Raw genomic sequence first — 16542 nt, 5'->3', positions numbered from 1 at the left:
ACATATTAAAAACCTAGTTATATACACCTTTAGTTATATAAAAGTTACGTATATATTTGATAAAAGTGGTTACTGTTGGGTATGCAGTGGTGAGAACTGTAAAGACAGTGAAAGAGGTAAGCGTGGGACCTTACACTGAACACTTGTCTTTTGTGTTTCAAAAATGTAAATAAGTTTTCAAACTTTAAATTGCAAGGAAACAGCAAGTTAGATACAAGACTCAAAAGCAACACTTTTTCAACTCCTTTATGAGTCACAAATGTGCTGGCCAAAGAAATAAGGAGAGGATGTTTTGCTTCACCTCCCTCTTATGTGGGTAGCAATACTATATTAGCTAACTACTTATAGCAATTTCAAAGTAAGAAAATAGGCACCTTTAAAAACACGGACATGAGTAGAGACTTATGGCTGGTGCCAAAGTAAAACATTGCTGGCAAGGAAACCTAATGTACAGATTTAGAAGCAGAAATTTTATTCCTTCGGATGTGGGTGTATTCATTCAATTTAAAAACATTCCTTTGGTTGTGTTGATGAAAGGATGCAAAGGCTTTTCATTTAAAACACTAGGAAAATAAAACAAATAAAACAGTATACCCTTAAGTCATCTTACAATGAAAAAAACAATCCACTGTAATTTCAAACTTGTGGGGAATATAAGATACAAGGCTGGAAAGTCTGGATTTTCCCCAGGCAATAAGCCAGTGAATATCATTAGACAGGATTTTCACATTTTTTTTCCATCCTTCCAAGCTTCGGTGTACTCCTCTTTAAAAGAACAACAGTCCCTTCTTGGACATTCCATCTGAGTACTATAAAATCCGTTTAGACACTCAAATGAAAGAAAATATAAATAAGTAAAATCAGTATCATTCATATAAGTGTCCTTGGACATTTATCATTACCTGAGAGTTCAGTCCTCAACTTAATAGTTTCAAAACTTTTGTTTTCAATTCTCCAAAGCATGACCAGGTTTGGGCGGGATTGGGTCATTCTACCAAAACTCAGAAGAATCTTGGTTTTTGTAGACAGCTGTTGTTTCTGTCTGCCCATTATTACCTTCCTTCCTTTGGGGAACTGTTCTTTTCTCATCCACTTGCCAATTCTGATGTTGATTCTGATGGAGCTGTCAATCACAGTATCTAATCATATAGCCACAGGGTGATCTATAACTGGTCAAACAGAGTAGCTCATTCCTCTAGCCACATTGATTGGTTCAAAGGTATGAGACACTATGTAATGGGCATGTGTTCCAAGCTGGATTAATCATCCTCTTGGGTTGTTGCTATTTGGAGCTGGCTGAGAAGAAGCCTTGCCTCTCAGATCACAAAAGCTGGAAAGACATGAATAGGAGACAGCCAGCAGTCATATAAACTACATATGCATATTTAAAAGTTTGGAAGGCTAGTCAAAAATTTTTTTAAATCATTTAATATTGCTGACATTATGAGTAATTTTTAAAATCATCATAATTTAGTACTATAATTTTGATTTTCAACTTAAAAAACAAATGTAGGCCAATTAAACTTTTAAGGTAGTAAAGTATACAGGACAACTTGTAAAGTTCGGACTGATACAGACTGGAGTGGAAAAAACTTCATAGAACTGAGAGACATTAGTTGAACCTCTAATAATCTTGATGAACAGAGAAATATAATGACCACATTTTGTGAAGAAAAGGAAGCAAGCAAGGTCAACTTGACGGGGATAAATGTCAGCAAGCAGTGAGGTGAGCCAAAAACATAAGATTCATATCTGAGAAGCTTGAGACTAAGGGAGGAGAGGGCTCAGTACTTATCTGAGGTAAAAGGTACTGAAAAAGGAGCCCTGCTGAGACAGAGAAGGGGCGAGGAGGAGAACTGGAATGAGGGAAACTTGCACACTAGACGTGTACATGTCTCACTGCCTTCTTCCTACATAAGCAAACTCTATTATCTGCCCCTGCACGCCCCCCCCACCCCACCAGCTCATCTCCATACCACTACTGGTTAGACCAGAAGTGGAGATAGGACAGGCCTACCTGAATGTTGTCCAATGTCCTAGCATGGCCTGGTATGCAGGGCTTCTCCCAAACAGGGAAAACTGGGCCAATCCTCTCCTTTTTCTGCCTCTGGCTTTTGCTCTTTCTCGGGAGATCCAGATTGACATTTCTTGTAGCTCCATGAATTGATCTGAATGGTTATGAAGTAGACAGTAGGTCAGGACTGCCAAGTAAAATACGGGATAGTTAAATTTGAATTTTAGACAAATGACAACAATAACTTTTTTTTACTATAGGTATGTTATAGGTAGTGCATGGGATATACTTATACTAAAAAGTTATTTATTTATTATTTATCTCTGAAATTCAATTTTAACTAGATGTTTCTGTTTTTCATTGGCTAAATCTGGCAACCCTATTAGGAGCCCTTAAGCAGCAGCATGTGAATATAAAGTATGTGGGGCAAAGCAGTACAGATCTCTCCTTTCCTACCGAGGAAGGCAGTTGATGGTCTCTGGTGTTGGGTGACCCTGCCCTGATGCCACAGGTGTGTCTCCTGTCCTCTCTTCGCTAGAGTCCCACTAAGCAATTGGAGAGCACTTACTGTTTCTTCTCAGGTATCCTTGCTGTTTAATCTTCTCTGACCAGACACATATTATACAATGAGTGAGGCAGACATTCATTACCACAGGTTAAGGGTGAAACTGTATTGGACTTTATTCTCTATTCTACTATATACCAGAGAAAGCCTTTCAGACTAGGTCCTCAAAGGAGGGGAGTATGTCGATACTCCCTCACTCCCTCCTTCTTGAACCCTTCTTCAGCTAATATAGCCTGTTTTTGAAGCCCCTTGTCAGGTGCTCCCATGCCACCCACTCCCTCAGAAACCCTCTGCCCTCTGTGTAAGAAGAGGACATGCTCCCCCTCTGTATTTTGCAGGGACTTACAAACTTGAGCACCTGAGAGGCTGAACTTTGCTTAGTCACAGCTGACTCTGGGAGAATAGGTAATCCCTAGTGTTAGATGCACTTGACATTCTCAGATATGTACCTAAAAAGAAAGGCACATCCTCCAAGGTGAGTAGTTTTTTTCTCAGCTACAATGTCTAATCACATACAAGGAAAGAATATTCTTCCTGAAAATAGCATTAATTTGACAAGTTGAAGAAGAGTAACCGTTTTGAGAAGGAATTTTTTTTTTCTGGGTCTAGTACATGACTAGAGGTGTACTTTGCTTTCTTTACCATCATAGGGGGTAATGCCAGCTCTAATTAGATTCTTCTTCATTAGAAATTTCTACCCGTTTCAACCTAGCTAGAAGGGGAGATTCCCCTTCACAGTACAGCAGGGTATATAAGAAGGTAATGAGAACCACCTGACAGAAAGGAATAAAATCCAAAAAGCTGTAGAAGAAAATGTAGTGTTGATTCCTAGTATTAGATCCTATAAACCAAGGGTCCCCAACTTCCAGTCCACAGCGGTCCATGGCCCGTTAGGAACTGGGCCACACAGCAGGAGGTGAGCAGCGGGCCAGTGCACGAAACTTCATTTGTATCTGCAGCTGCTCCCCAGCGCTAGCATCACCACCTTAGTTCCCTCTCAGATCTTAAGGTTTTAGATTCTCATAGGAGCACAGGTCTCTGGTGCCAAAAATGTTGGGGACCACTGCTAAGATCTTTGGTTCATATTTGGACTCCTTTATTTCATGTTTTGGACTTCCATAAGACTTCTCTGTCTTTACAGAAATAAGAACAACCGCCTTCATCTAGAAAAGGGGTCATCAAATTTTCTATAAAGGGCCAGATAGTAAATATTTCAGGCTTTACAGGACATACAGTCTCTTGTAACTACTCAACTCTGCTACTGCAATGCAAAAGCAGCCACAGAAAACATGAAAATGAATGAGCATGACTATTTTCCAATAAAACTTTATTTATAAAAACCAATGGCAAGATCGTTTTCCAATAAAAAGAACCAGGATTCCTTGGAGAAATGTCTGATTCTAGGCATTGGGTGATGATTATATAAGTCAGGGGCACCTTGTAGCACCAGAAAGTAAGGACATCCTCAAAAAGAAAAGAGGACAAGTGGCATGTGGAAGGGACAGAGGAGCCAACCTGAAAGAGCTCCCAATAGCCAAAGCCAGAACAATTTGAGCAAAAAAATAAATAGTAGTTGTTTTATTTATTTATTTTTTTAAAAAATGAGATTGGGCACATTCAGGGTGGCATGGCCGTAGACAGCAGTTGTTTTAAAATGTAGGTTTTGTATTTTTATTCATGTATGGTGAAGGACAGCAGATCAGGGGTTGACTGCCATTGTGAAGATAGTTGCTCACAGTTCCTAAAAGAAGGGGCACGCTATGCCACAGGGGGCCACATGAGGAAGCACCAGGGTTGATCAGGAGGAAGAAAGAGTGAAGGGGAAATGTAAGCAAGAGTCTTTATTGAGGTTTCTGTGTAGCAGTCCTCAAACTTTTTGGCATCAGAGACCAGTGCTCCTATGAGAATCTAATGCCTGATCTGAGGTGGAGCTGAGGTGGTGATGCTAGTGCTGGGGAGTGGCTGCAAATATAGATGAAGTTTCATGTGCTGGCCTGCCACTCACCTCCTACTGTGAGGCCCAGTTCCTAACAGGAGTTGGGGACCCCTGTTCTATAGTAAGGAATAGGCAAGGCAGGATAAGTAGGTTTAGGATTGGCTAGTTTAATTTCAGTGGCTCTGAGGCATAAGTACTGTCACTGGTTTTCTGGTATCTGGGCTTGGCTAATTAGGACAGGAGAATAGTAGCCCTGAGTGTGAGAAGCAGGTAAAGGAGGTGGTGGGGATATAGGCCCTTAATTGGCTGGTTTACATTTGAAAGACCCACTCAAAAGAGAGGCCATTTCTATATCTAGGATTTGGCTAGCCCTGGAAGGGAAAGTCTCTCCAGGGTCAGCAAGACCCCAGATGTCAAAGCATCAGAAAATATATGGCTAATACAATAGTATTGGATGATAATCCAAAGTATAAAATAAATATACTGTGACTTCACACTGATATAAATAAAAGATTGAATATTTAAATAAATAGAAAAGAGACAGATCTCCCTCATAGAATTCCAAATAGTTTATGTTACTCCCCACTCTAGGAGATGGAGTCTCCCCTCTTGAGTATGAGCTGTGCTTAGTGACTTACTAACTCTACAGTGGGAAAATGCTTATCTTTTGAGATGAGGGTAAAATCTTATATAAGAGTATTTCATTATCTGATACCACAGCTTCTAGCCTTCAATCATTTTATAGCATTTCCAGGATCTATTTCACTTACTTCAGGGAATTTGTCTCACGGAGGTACTAGGATAACTTAAGTAGATAAAAGAATGTTTGCTGGATGCCAGCCTCATCTCATGGGAGTCACACAATGTCCTGGTCCAAGCCTCCCTCCAGAAAAATAACAGCTTCTCCCACATCTCTCCAAGTCCACAGTCCCAAAACCAAAAGGGGCCAGAATGTTTTTTGATATTTTTTCTGATTATTTATTTCCTGTAGCTGACTTTCTCACTCTTTGCTAATCCAAGATTTAAAACACCTTCCAGTAAATTTGGCATTGTCCTTGAAAAAAACTATCACCTAATTTTTACATATCAGTGGAACTGAAATGGTGATGGCCCGAGAACAAAGAACAGTAGAGATTTCCCAAAGCAATTAGTTGGGGGCAATTTAGAGAAAAGAAAGTCATTATGCAAATATAGATCTATTAATAGTTATTCAGCCTTGAAAAATGGAAGAGGACACCAGATTCAGGTTTTCCACCTCAGTTGTTAAAATGACTTATAATTAATGTCAGCCCTCTGAATGGTTATAAATTTTACTTCTCACTAAATGGTTATAATTATTCTGCCAACTGCCTTTAGGACTAAGAGCACTCCGGCTGTCTTTCCTGTTCACACAATTCCCTTTCCGTTCTTCTCTACTCCTTTCTTTGGCGGAGAGAAACCCCTATGTGGTCCTCTGTTCAGAAAAGCAATTCTCCACCTGAACAAGCAATCCCTTAAAGCAGAGAATGCAGGAACAACACCAAGCAAAAGATTTTCTCCTTCTTGTATATTCAAAGAGGAGTCCTCAAACTTTTTGCTGAGAAGACCTGGCTAGTTCTTATTTTCCTAAAGCCTCGCAATGTCTAAACGGTGGGTGAGACTTAGGCATTTGCCCCCATCTCACTAGAAATACCAAAGAGAGTTGGCTGTGGCAGCAGCCGTTTCATTTTAGTTCCTGCAGGGTCTTTCTTTGAACCAGGTGGGAATGTCTGCCCTACAGAGACCAAAGGAAAGAAAGATCAAGCACATTGTGATTGACGCTTAAATTTAGAGTTGAGGTATGCTCCCCTGCTAATTGTGGGTCAACTGTAAACCACTGAAATAATCAATTGGCTTAGAATATCGTCAAAAAGAGTATAGCTTTGAAACAGGATAGATAGCCCAGGGATACTTCCTCCCCCTACAGGATATGGCTCAGAATATTTTTTCCTTTCTTCACACCTCCCCGTTTTAGCCCCAAATAAGGGAGATAAGCCAAAACCAGAATTTTCCAGCTTAGACACCATCTTTGGCTAACACATGACCTTTGGCTAACTATATCATTATAATCTTATCCACATTGCAAATGCTGTGGTTCCTGATGCCATTACAGGTCCAGAAACACAGTATAAGGAAGAAAGACCAGGAAACCAAGCTCCCGGCCTACTAGGAGGAGACAGCAAGTCTACATCAGTAACACGTTTCCAGGCTCTGCCCTCAAAAGAACAAAAGTCCAGAATCAAGACATCCTTGTGTGAGACTCTCTCTCATTCTCTTCCTAGTTCGCCCACACTCACCTCTTGAGTGTGTACTTTCACTTTAATAAACCTTGTACTTTCCTGCTTGCTGTTCATCTTGTCCTCGAATCCTTTCTCATGGCATAAAGAACCTGGTCACACTGGAGCTCCAAGCTCTCCAGCAACAGCTTTGGCAATTCATTAATGAAGATTTATTCTCAGTTGAGGTGATGGTTGGATTACAAAAGAGGTGTTCTTTTTTTTTTAATTTAGAAACAAATTTTTTTTCAGATAAAGTTCATCAGAGCTTTGAAATACAAATAACTCTCAACAAAAAGAATCCTTGATAGACAGATGGATATATGGATGGATGAATGGATAGATGATAGATTAGATATAGACATTGGCATATAGATTGTATATGTGTTTCCCAAAGGTCAAAGCAGAGAGTGGACAAAAAGGAGGTAAGTCTGTCTGCTCCCCCGTGTCTCTCTTTGATTATCCCAGATTTTTCCCAAACAAAATGGCAACGCATCAAGGCAAAAATGTCCCTAAATGGTGTCCCACAATGGGAATTGCTACTCAACAAGAAAGAACCAACAGAGTCAAAAAAAAGGTGATCAGAAGAATGAAGACGCCACTCAATATGAAGAGCCCATTCTGACCAAGCTCACAGTTGAAAAGCGATTTGGGTATACTAGCATTTAATGTTCTGAATTAGTCATTTTTGGAAATACTGCTATTCAAGTATATGAATCTTCAGGATTTTTATTATCATCACACATAATTCTCACCCCTATCCCAGCAAACTCTTCTCTTTCTAAGATGTATCACTGTGTTGTGTTGGCTTCAGCCCCAGGGCTTTGCTCCACTGAGGGTCTCCCCTGGGTGTTGCATCTTCCATGTTCTCCTTTCTACTACTTTTGTGTTCTCTGTTGTCTAATTCTGAGAGAGGAGACCTAAGGGTAGTGGTAGAATTACTTTAGAAAACAAACTGAAAGAAGTTCACATGTGGAATTACATAATTTGGGAGCTGGATAGATTTTAGAGATACAACAGATCAGAGACCACAAACTGGTGGGCCACATGCCTGGTGCCTATGTGTTGCGTTTGGACCGAATACTGTTTTCATACAAACTGTTAAAAGATAAACTAAGGCATATTAAAAATTTTTAAGTATTTGAGTAAAAATTGATTCCATTTGGGCAGCAATAAAACAGAAGTGTTGGAGCGCTCCACTGAACAGAGCTGGAAAGAAAACTTTATAGAGAAAAAGTGGCAGCAAAGCAAGGAAATTATTGATTGGCTATAGCTTAAGCCTAGTTGGCTGTTTGTGATTGGTTATCCTTAGCACTTTCATTATGTAATTTTCAGGCATTTACAGGTTTAGATTTTGGGTTGTTTATGTAGGCTGCCATAGAATTAAAGCTGCCTCAGTCTATGGTCTCCTTAAACTGAGTAATTTAACAAAATTAATTGCCCACATTTAAGATCAAGAGATTTCACATTAAAAAAATTAAATGTCTGACTTCAGAAATTTTGGAGTCTCAGATAGACAAAGCATGCATTCCTGCATGGCAGCCATTATAGCTTTGTAGACAGAGGCTGGTACTCCCCAGTTTGCCACAGTTCCCACCAGCAAGCCAGTTTTTATCACCTGCTGAACCCATTAAGCATCTCAGGTGATAAAATGAATGCACAGAGGCAAACTTTAAGAGTACATGTCTCTCTATTCCTGCTCCCTAATTCGTAGTCTTTTCTTTGATGAGCAGAATTGGAAAACCAATAGTCAGATAACACTTCATAATCTTGGTTTGTGTTACTATTAAGAATCCCTACTATAAACCTGTGTCACCACCTCAACCCAGTGGTTGGTTCCAATATCTACAACTGGGAAACCTTAGGTTTTTTCTCCCTCAAGAATTGAACAAAGCTCACCCAGAATCATAGAACCTATGACTATATTGGGACCTTGGGATCTATCTACTTTCCATTGTTGTTTAATCATAGTGCCACATCTAGCAATATTCTCATCTTCTGCCAAGTTTGCCATAGGGCCAGAAACCACCTTTGCCAAGGCTTTGCTGGGGAGGAAAACTTGTTCCTCTATCCTCTTAGGTTCAGTCATTGCGGGCTGTGAACTAAACTGACAAAAAATAGAAGAGTAAGAGAAAAGACAAAGTTTTATTCACATATGTACAACGTATGGGAGAGTTCACAGAAAAATGTGACTCAAGGAGGTGGTTAGAATTGGGGCTTATATAACATCTTAATAGAAAATGGGGCAGGGAAGAAGGGCAGTTACAAGAAAACAAGTGACTTCTTAACAGGGGCGGGGAAGAAAGGGCACTTTTGGGAAAGATAAATGGGCCCTTAGGAGAACAGAGAAGAGTTTTATGACAATGTCTATTTGGGTGTAGGGTCCACTTCTGGTCAATCTTTCCTGGTTTCAGAAAAGGGATTTATGACAACTGAGTTCTATTGAGAAGCTCAGCTTTTAGGTAGATAAGAGAGTTCTGGGGGGAAAAGAAACTTATTTTCAAATGCCTTCAGTTCAAAATAATTGGTATACTGTACCGGCTATTCTGGACCCCTTCAACCTTATTCTAAAGAGTGACTGCTGATGATAAAACTCCAATGAGTGCTATGTTATGACTGTGGCTGGTACTCAGCATGAATCTTTATTTTTCTATTAATATCTACAATCCTCATCTCTCAAGGTGCTGCTACCCAATGCCACACCTCACAGTGACAACGAGCCACGTTCCCTTGACATGCTCATTCTGGTCCTGCACTTACCCACTACTGCTCAGGAACCACTGTGGTCTCCATTCCTGAAGCCAATGCTACTAAATCTCCAGATACATGTTAAGAGTTCTTCCCACCTGAAGTGTAGCTTCATTCTCTGGAGTGAGAGCTCCCTCTGTTGAGAGATTTGGACCAAGTTACAGGCCTGGGGAAGACCATTAGTCTTTAGGTTGTGAGATTACAACTCAAACTAGCTGAAGATATAATAATAATAATAATAATAATAATAATAATAATAATAATGGCCTACATAGTTCCAAGGCACGTGACTTCTCTCTTTTTCCATCTTCTGCCTTTGATTATTTAAACTCATGGCTTTCTTCCAACATTTCCACTGGCCAACATCGTTAGGTCCTTATAAGGAAGGGAGAGTTTCTTAGCTTATAAATAAAATTCCAGAGGAGGATTCTGATTGGCTCTAGTCGAGTCACTTGTTCATCTTTGAGCCAATTACTGTGGCCAGAGTAGGAAGGATTCTATGATTGGCAGCCCCAGGAGGATCAAAAGGAATAAGGAAAGTAAATTCTAAGAAACAGAATGTTAGGCAAACAAAAACAACAGATGTCTCTTACAACAATGTACTAATACTGAGGCTTCTATAAAAAGACATATAACCTTCTTTTAAAATGGGCAATGGAATTGCATAGACATTTCTCCAAAGAAGGTATACGAATGGTTAATAAGCACATCAAAAGCTGCTCAGTGTCATTAGTCATCATGGAAATGCAAATCAAAACCACAAGATACCATTTCACACCCACTATGATGGCTATGATGAAAAACTCAAATAATAACAAGTGTTGAAAAGGAGGTGGAGAAATCAGAATTCTCATATAATGCTGGTAGGAGTGTAAACTGGGGCGGCCACTTTAGAAAACAGTCTGACAGTTCTTCAAATTATTTAACATAGAGTTACCATGTGACCCAGCAATTTCACTCCTACATAGATATACAGAAATAGAAATAGATACAGATATATATAGGTATATCCAAGAGAAATAAAAATATGTCTGCATAGAAATTGTACAGAAATGTTCGTAGCAGCATTATTCACAATGGCCAAGAAGTGGAAACGACCTTTTGATGAATGCAAAAACAAAATATGGTACATCCAATGAGGTTTCTGGTCAAGATGGTGGAGCAGTTAAACACTACTTGCCTCTTTTCATGACATCAAAATTACAACTAAACTACAGAACCATCAATGAGAATTGCCTGAAGTCTAGCTGAAAAGAAGTTCTACAACTAAGGACACAGAGAAGCAGCCATGTCGAGACTGGTAGGATGGGTGGAGACATGAAATGGGCTGGTCCCACACCTCCATGTGGTGGTTAAAAATTGGGAGGGATATCTTGGCTGTAGAGGTACTCTCTAAGGACTGAGTGGTCCCAGCCCCACACCAAGTCCCCCAGTCCAGGGTTCCAGAACTGGAGAGAGGAGTCCCTACAACTTCTGGCTGTGAAAACCAGCAGAGATTGTAGCTGAGTGAGATGGAGAGCAGTTGGACTCACAGCTGCCCCTCTTAAAGGGCCCTCACATGAACTTACTTGCTGATGAACTCAATCACTCGGAGCTCCAGTACTGGGGCAGCAGCTCAAAAGGCTCCAGGGACATATGAGCAGGAACTAGATTGTCTGGCTTCAGGGTAAGGGCTGGAGGAGCAGCTTTCTCCCAGACAGAAGTGCTGGCAATGACTGCTGTCTCTTTATTGGCCCTCCCCCAAACCAGCCTGCAGAGGTAGGTGGCCACCACATACGAGTATCCACCAACCTGACTATCACTGGTCGCCCTGCCCAAGTGATTCCCTGAGCCCTCACCCCACCCAATTTGCAGACCTACCCAAACTGCTTCCAGTAGCTTTTCTATACAAACAGCCTGTCCTGGCAATACTGCAGACTTTCCTAAAATTTCTCAAAGATTCAAAAACCCAAACAAGCAGCATTTAGCCTCAGTGTACCCCATAACTCTTGCTGAGCAGCCCCAAGACCAGCACTAGCAGCAGCTGGCCTCAGTTCACGGCTTGGCCTCTTGAGGAATCTTCAAGCTCAGCTCAGGTGATGGCCATCTGCAGATTTCTTGGTGGCTCAGTCAGGTGGCCCGTGGCAGGGTACAGGCTGTAGCTGAACTGGGCCTTTGACAAGGCCTTTCCCAGAAGACCCTGGGGCCAGCATACCTGGTGGCCAGCTTTGGACTGAGCTGGAGCACCACTAGGGCCAAATCTAAGGACAACACACCCAAAGGGAAGACTGAGCAGGCACCAGAGCCTGCTAAAGTGAACCCTGCTCTATAGGGTCTGCCCCTCACAGGCCATTCCTCACAACCAATCAGCCTGAGGCTCAATCCCTCCCACTGACGTGCAAACAGCAACCAAGGCTCAGCTACAACAGGAAGGAACACACAACCCATACAAACGACATACCTGGAGCACCCAGCTCGGGTAACCAGGGAGACTGCACCACTGGGCCCCATAGGACATCTACTACGTAAGGCCACTCTACCAAGACTGGGAGACATAGCAGCCCTCCCTAATACATAGAAACAAATACAGGAAGGCAGCTAACATGGGGAGACAAAGAAACGTCCCAAATGAAAGAACTGAACAAGCTCCAGAAAAAGAACTGAACAAAGTGGAGGCAAGCAATCTACCAGATGCAGAGTTCAAAACACTGGTTATAGCCATGTTCAATGAACTTAGGAGAAGAGTAGATGAACTCAGTGAGGACGGTAACAGAGATAGAAAACATAAAAATGAAGATAAAAAACAAAAAAGAACCAGTCACAAGTGAAGAATACAATAACTGAAATGAAGGATCCATTACAGGGACTCCACAGTAGATTAGATGAAGCAGAGGATCGAATCAGCGATTTAGAATGTAAGGTAGCAGGAAACACCCAATCAGAAGAGCAACAAGAAAAAAGAATCCAAAAAAATGAGGATAGTATAAGGGGCCTCTGAGACAACATCAATCATACAAACATTCACATCACAGGGGTACCAGAAAGAGGAGAGAGCAAGGAATTGAAAACCTAGTTGAAGAAATAATGACAGAAAACTTATCTAACCTAGCGAAGCAAATGAACATACAAATCCAGGAAGCACAGATTCCCAAACAAGATGAACACAAAGAGGCCCACACAAACAAACCTCATCGTTAAAATGCCAAAGGTGAAAGACGAAGAGAGAATCTTAAAAGAAGCAAGAGAAAAGCAATTAGTTACCTACAAAGTCACTCCCATAAGACTGTCAGCCAATTTCTCAACAGAAACGTTGTAGGCTAGAAAGCATTGGCACAAAATATTCATAGTGATGAAAAGGAAGGACTTACAACCAAGATTACCCAGCAAAGCTATCAATTACATTCAAAGAACAGATAAAAAACTTCCCAGACAAAAACAAAAGAAAACACACTAAAGTTCATCACCACCAAACCAGTTACAAGAAATGTTAGAGAATTCTTTAAGAAGAAAAAAAAAAAGATAAAAAAAATGAATAATAAAATGGCAATGACTACATATCTATCAACAATTACTTTATACATAAATTGTTCAATGTTCCAAACAAAATCGGGGTGGTTGAGGCGGCTAACAAAACCCTTACAGATGCTGCTTACAAGAGACTCACTTCAGATCAAAAGACACTGAAAGTAAGGAGAGAGAAAAAGATATTTCATAAAAATGAAAATGGAAAAAAAAAAAAAAGCAATACTTATACCAGACAAAACAAACTTTACAAAGGCTATAATGAGAAACAAAGAAGGACTCAGTAATCCCGCCTCTGGGTATTTATCAAAACAAATTCAAAACACCACTTTGAAGGGATACATGGATCCATGTGTTCACTGCAGCATCATCTACAAAAGTCAAGATATGGAGGCAACCTGGCTGTCCATCAAGGGATGAATGGGTAAAGAAGAGGTGGTCCATATATATAATGGAATATTATTCAGCCATAAAAAAGAATGAAATGTTGCATCAGCAACAACATGGATGGACCTAGAAGGTATTGTGCTGAGTGGAGTAAGTCAGAGAAGGATAAAGGCTATATGATTTCACTTACATATGGAATCTAGACAACGAAATAAACAAACAAGACAGAAACTCATAGATACAGAGAACATTTTCATGGTTGCCAGATGGGAAGAGTGTTGGGGGCGTATAAAAGGGGAAGGGATTAAGAGATACAAATTGGTAGTTACAAAATAGTCATGGGAATATAAAATATAGCATAAGGAATATAATATATAATATTATAATAACTATGTATGGTGTCAGATGGTACTAGAATTACCAGGGTGATCACTTCTTAAGTTGTATAAATGTTTAATCACTATGTTGTACACCTAAAACTAATATAATATTGCATGCCAACTGTAATTGAAAAATTAAATTTACTTTAAAAAAGAATTAAGTGATTACCAAATAAAAGATATTAAAAAAGAAAAATAAAACCATCTGTAATAAAATCTAAAATAACAAAAATATGGTATAACCATATAATGCAATATTATTCAGTCATCAAAAGGAATGAAGTACTGATGCATGTTACAATATGGATAAACACTGAAAATATTATGTTAATTGAAAGAAGGTGGTCACAAAAAGATCACACACGACTCCATTTACGTTAAATGTCTAGAATACGTCAATCTATAGACACAGGAAAATTAGTGGTTGGCTAGGGCTGGAGGAGTTAAGAAGATTGGGAATGATAGCTAAAAGGCTCAGTGTTTCTTTTGTGAGTGGTCAAAATGTTCTTAAATTCATTATGGCACAATTCTGTACAAAAATAGTAGAACCCATGGAATGAATACTTCAAATGGGAGAAGTGTATGACACGTGAACCATATTTCACCACACTAGTTCTCTAGTCCTGCTACTGCCGTTGGGGTCCTCTGAAAGATAGACGAAGCTCAATCTGAAACTAGATAGAGTTCTGATCTTGCTTCTACATCCTACTAGTTAACGCCATCTTCAACAGCAACATAGGGATCCTAGAAAGGTTGGGGTGACACTGGAGTTAATAATGTCTGAAAAACAGTAGATGCTTAATAAATTTGTGTGGGCAGTAATGTATACCTACATATATTCGCGAACATGAAGCCATTGGCTAGGTCCTGAAGGAACCTTATTTGAAGGGCAGGTTGTGTCGCCAAATCTCAATCCTCGCCCCCCATATCTCTCAGGTTCTGGAACAGTGCGACAACAACGCAGCCCACGAACTCTGGAGTCAAGGAAAAGCTCTGCATTCCGAAGCGGGGGTTCGAGGGGAAGGCAAAAAGTCAGACTCAAGGACGAGGCGAGGCGGCCCCACCCAGCAGAGAGCGATGCTACGTAACTGGGAGCCGAGAACCAAAAGCTACATGCTGCGCTGGATGAAAAGCCGCAACTGCTCACAGCACCGCCCCAGCAGGAGAACAATGCGCTTAGCTCTGAGCGCTGAGGTTTGCGGTGCCGCGCCCAGGGGCGGGCCTGACCTGCGACCTGACGGGAAATGTAGTGTCTGAATTCCGGCTTGCGCAGTCCTGCTGCTCGCTAGCGTGGGCCACGTGCAACTACAAGTCCCAGCACGCCCCGCGAGGCCTTGATCGTTCGGCTTTTGTAGGGAAGGGAGCAGGACGAACATGGCTGAAGGCAGCCGGGGCGTCCCAACGTGTAGTGGGGTGGGCGGCAGGCAGGACACGATCCCCAGCAGCGGCGGCTGCAACTTTCCAGAGTACGAGCTTCCCGATCTAAACACGCGCGTTTTCCACGTGGGCGCCTTCGGGGAGCTGTGGCGTGGCCGGCTGCGTGGACAAGGGGACTTGTCGCTAAAGGAGCTGCCCGCATCCGCGCTGCCTGGGCTCGGCGGGGTCGCCGACTCCGGCCGGGAGGATGCCGCGGTGGCCCGGGATCTGGGCTGCAGCCTGGAGGCGGCGGCCGAACTGAGGACAATCTGTGGGTGAGTGCGGGGCTGAGGGGTTCTTGCTGCTTGGGCCCAAACCGGGTGCCGCCTTGCTCCTGCGCTGCTTTGGGAGGGCCTGTGGTTTACTTCTGGGGTAGATGGACTTCCCTTTCAAAGCTTTCAGCCTCCTGGCGCTTTCCCGGAACATCGGGAGAAGACCCGTGATCGGAATGCACGATTTCTACGAGTTAGCGTGAAGGTACGAGAGACCTGCATAAAAGATTAATTTTCTGTTCGCTAATGTTTAAAGTGCTTGTTGAGGTAGAAAAACAATCAGAGTAACAGCGACGTGTACCTGCCATTGACAGACGCTTTGACAATAGAGGAACCTAAGTAAGGGTGAGGTTGGAAGGAGATTTGACCAGAGGAGTGTTAAAACCGTGATTTACTGTTGTCTCTTTTGGGGACCTCCCGGGTATATTACTGAAATTTTCTCCCAAAGTGCCTTTTTTGGGGGTGAAAATACAAAAATAACTTAAAAAAATTTTTTTTCCTCTACATAACACAGTATTAGCCTTCTTCTGTCGGCCTTATATCCGTTTCTTTATAAGATATACGCCCAGAAATCATTACTTTGCATTCTAGCCTCCTCAGAGCCGCCTGCTGGGTTTTATCTGACTTCTTAATTATTCGGTGATGTATTCTCTACGGACCAGATGAAGGATTGCTTTTCCTTTGTGTTTTCCTTTTAGCCTTGATAAACTGAAGTGCCTTAAGGAAGGCGAGGATCCGGAAGTCGTCCCAGAGGATACTGACCTAGTGACTTTGGGGTATGGAAGATTTTGCTTTTATTAGGTGCTGTTATGTACTATTAAATATTCTTTCAACATATTATTCAAAAGTTAACTATAGTATTATTGTCATCTCAGCCCCTAGGTTCAGCTGTTGTTAACATTTAGACATTTTTGCTTCAGCAGTATGTGTTTGAGATACCTTCTGTCTTTTTCTGTTGCTGAACCGTTCAGTTAGTTGCAGACAGCATGATAATATACTCCTAAATACATCAGCCTATACTCCTAAAAT

At 41.4% G+C, this 16542-nt stretch overlaps 1 protein-coding gene and 1 long non-coding RNA gene across 7 annotated transcripts in view; one reads left to right on the top strand and one right to left on the bottom strand.

Moving 5' to 3' along the window:
- Positions 1–201: 201 nt before the first annotated feature.
- On the bottom strand, positions 202–15004 carry LOC120612312 (uncharacterized). 4 transcript variants are annotated; one of them, XR_005655441.1, is made up of 4 exons: positions 14659–15004; positions 9570–9693; positions 2018–2168; positions 202–1330 (listed from the first exon to the last, which is right to left on the bottom strand). It is a non-coding gene; the product is annotated as an uncharacterized LOC120612312 (long non-coding RNA). The 4 variants fall into 4 exon arrangements; XR_005655433.1 differs by lacking the exon at positions 14659–15004 and adding an exon at positions 9829–10399; XR_005655436.1 differs by lacking the exon at positions 9570–9693 and having other exon boundaries at positions 2018–2201.
- Positions 15005–15156: 152 nt separating this feature from the next.
- Positions 15157–16542, top strand: part of SNAPC3 (small nuclear RNA activating complex polypeptide 3) — a 28111-nt gene continuing 26725 nt past the window's right edge. For 2 of the 3 annotated variants that reach the window (XR_005655366.1, XM_039874669.1), the window contains exons 1-2: positions 15158–15516; positions 16212–16289. Coding sequence is in view for 2 of the 3 variants with exons in the window: in XM_039874669.1 (XP_039730603.1) it covers positions 15200–15516; positions 16212–16289 (395 nt within the window). In the remaining variant the exon portion in view is untranslated. Of the gene's footprint in view, positions 15517–16211; positions 16290–16542 lie in introns of all 3 variants that reach the window. The other variant, XM_039874723.1, reaches the window with a different exon arrangement.

This window comes from Pteropus medius, unplaced genomic scaffold, assembly GCF_902729225.1.
Source record: "Pteropus medius unplaced genomic scaffold, Ma_sr-lr_union100, whole genome shotgun sequence".
Classification (NCBI taxonomy): Eukaryota; Metazoa; Chordata; class Mammalia; order Chiroptera; family Pteropodidae; genus Pteropus; species Pteropus medius.
This window is presented reverse-complemented; position numbering and strand designations above follow the sequence as displayed.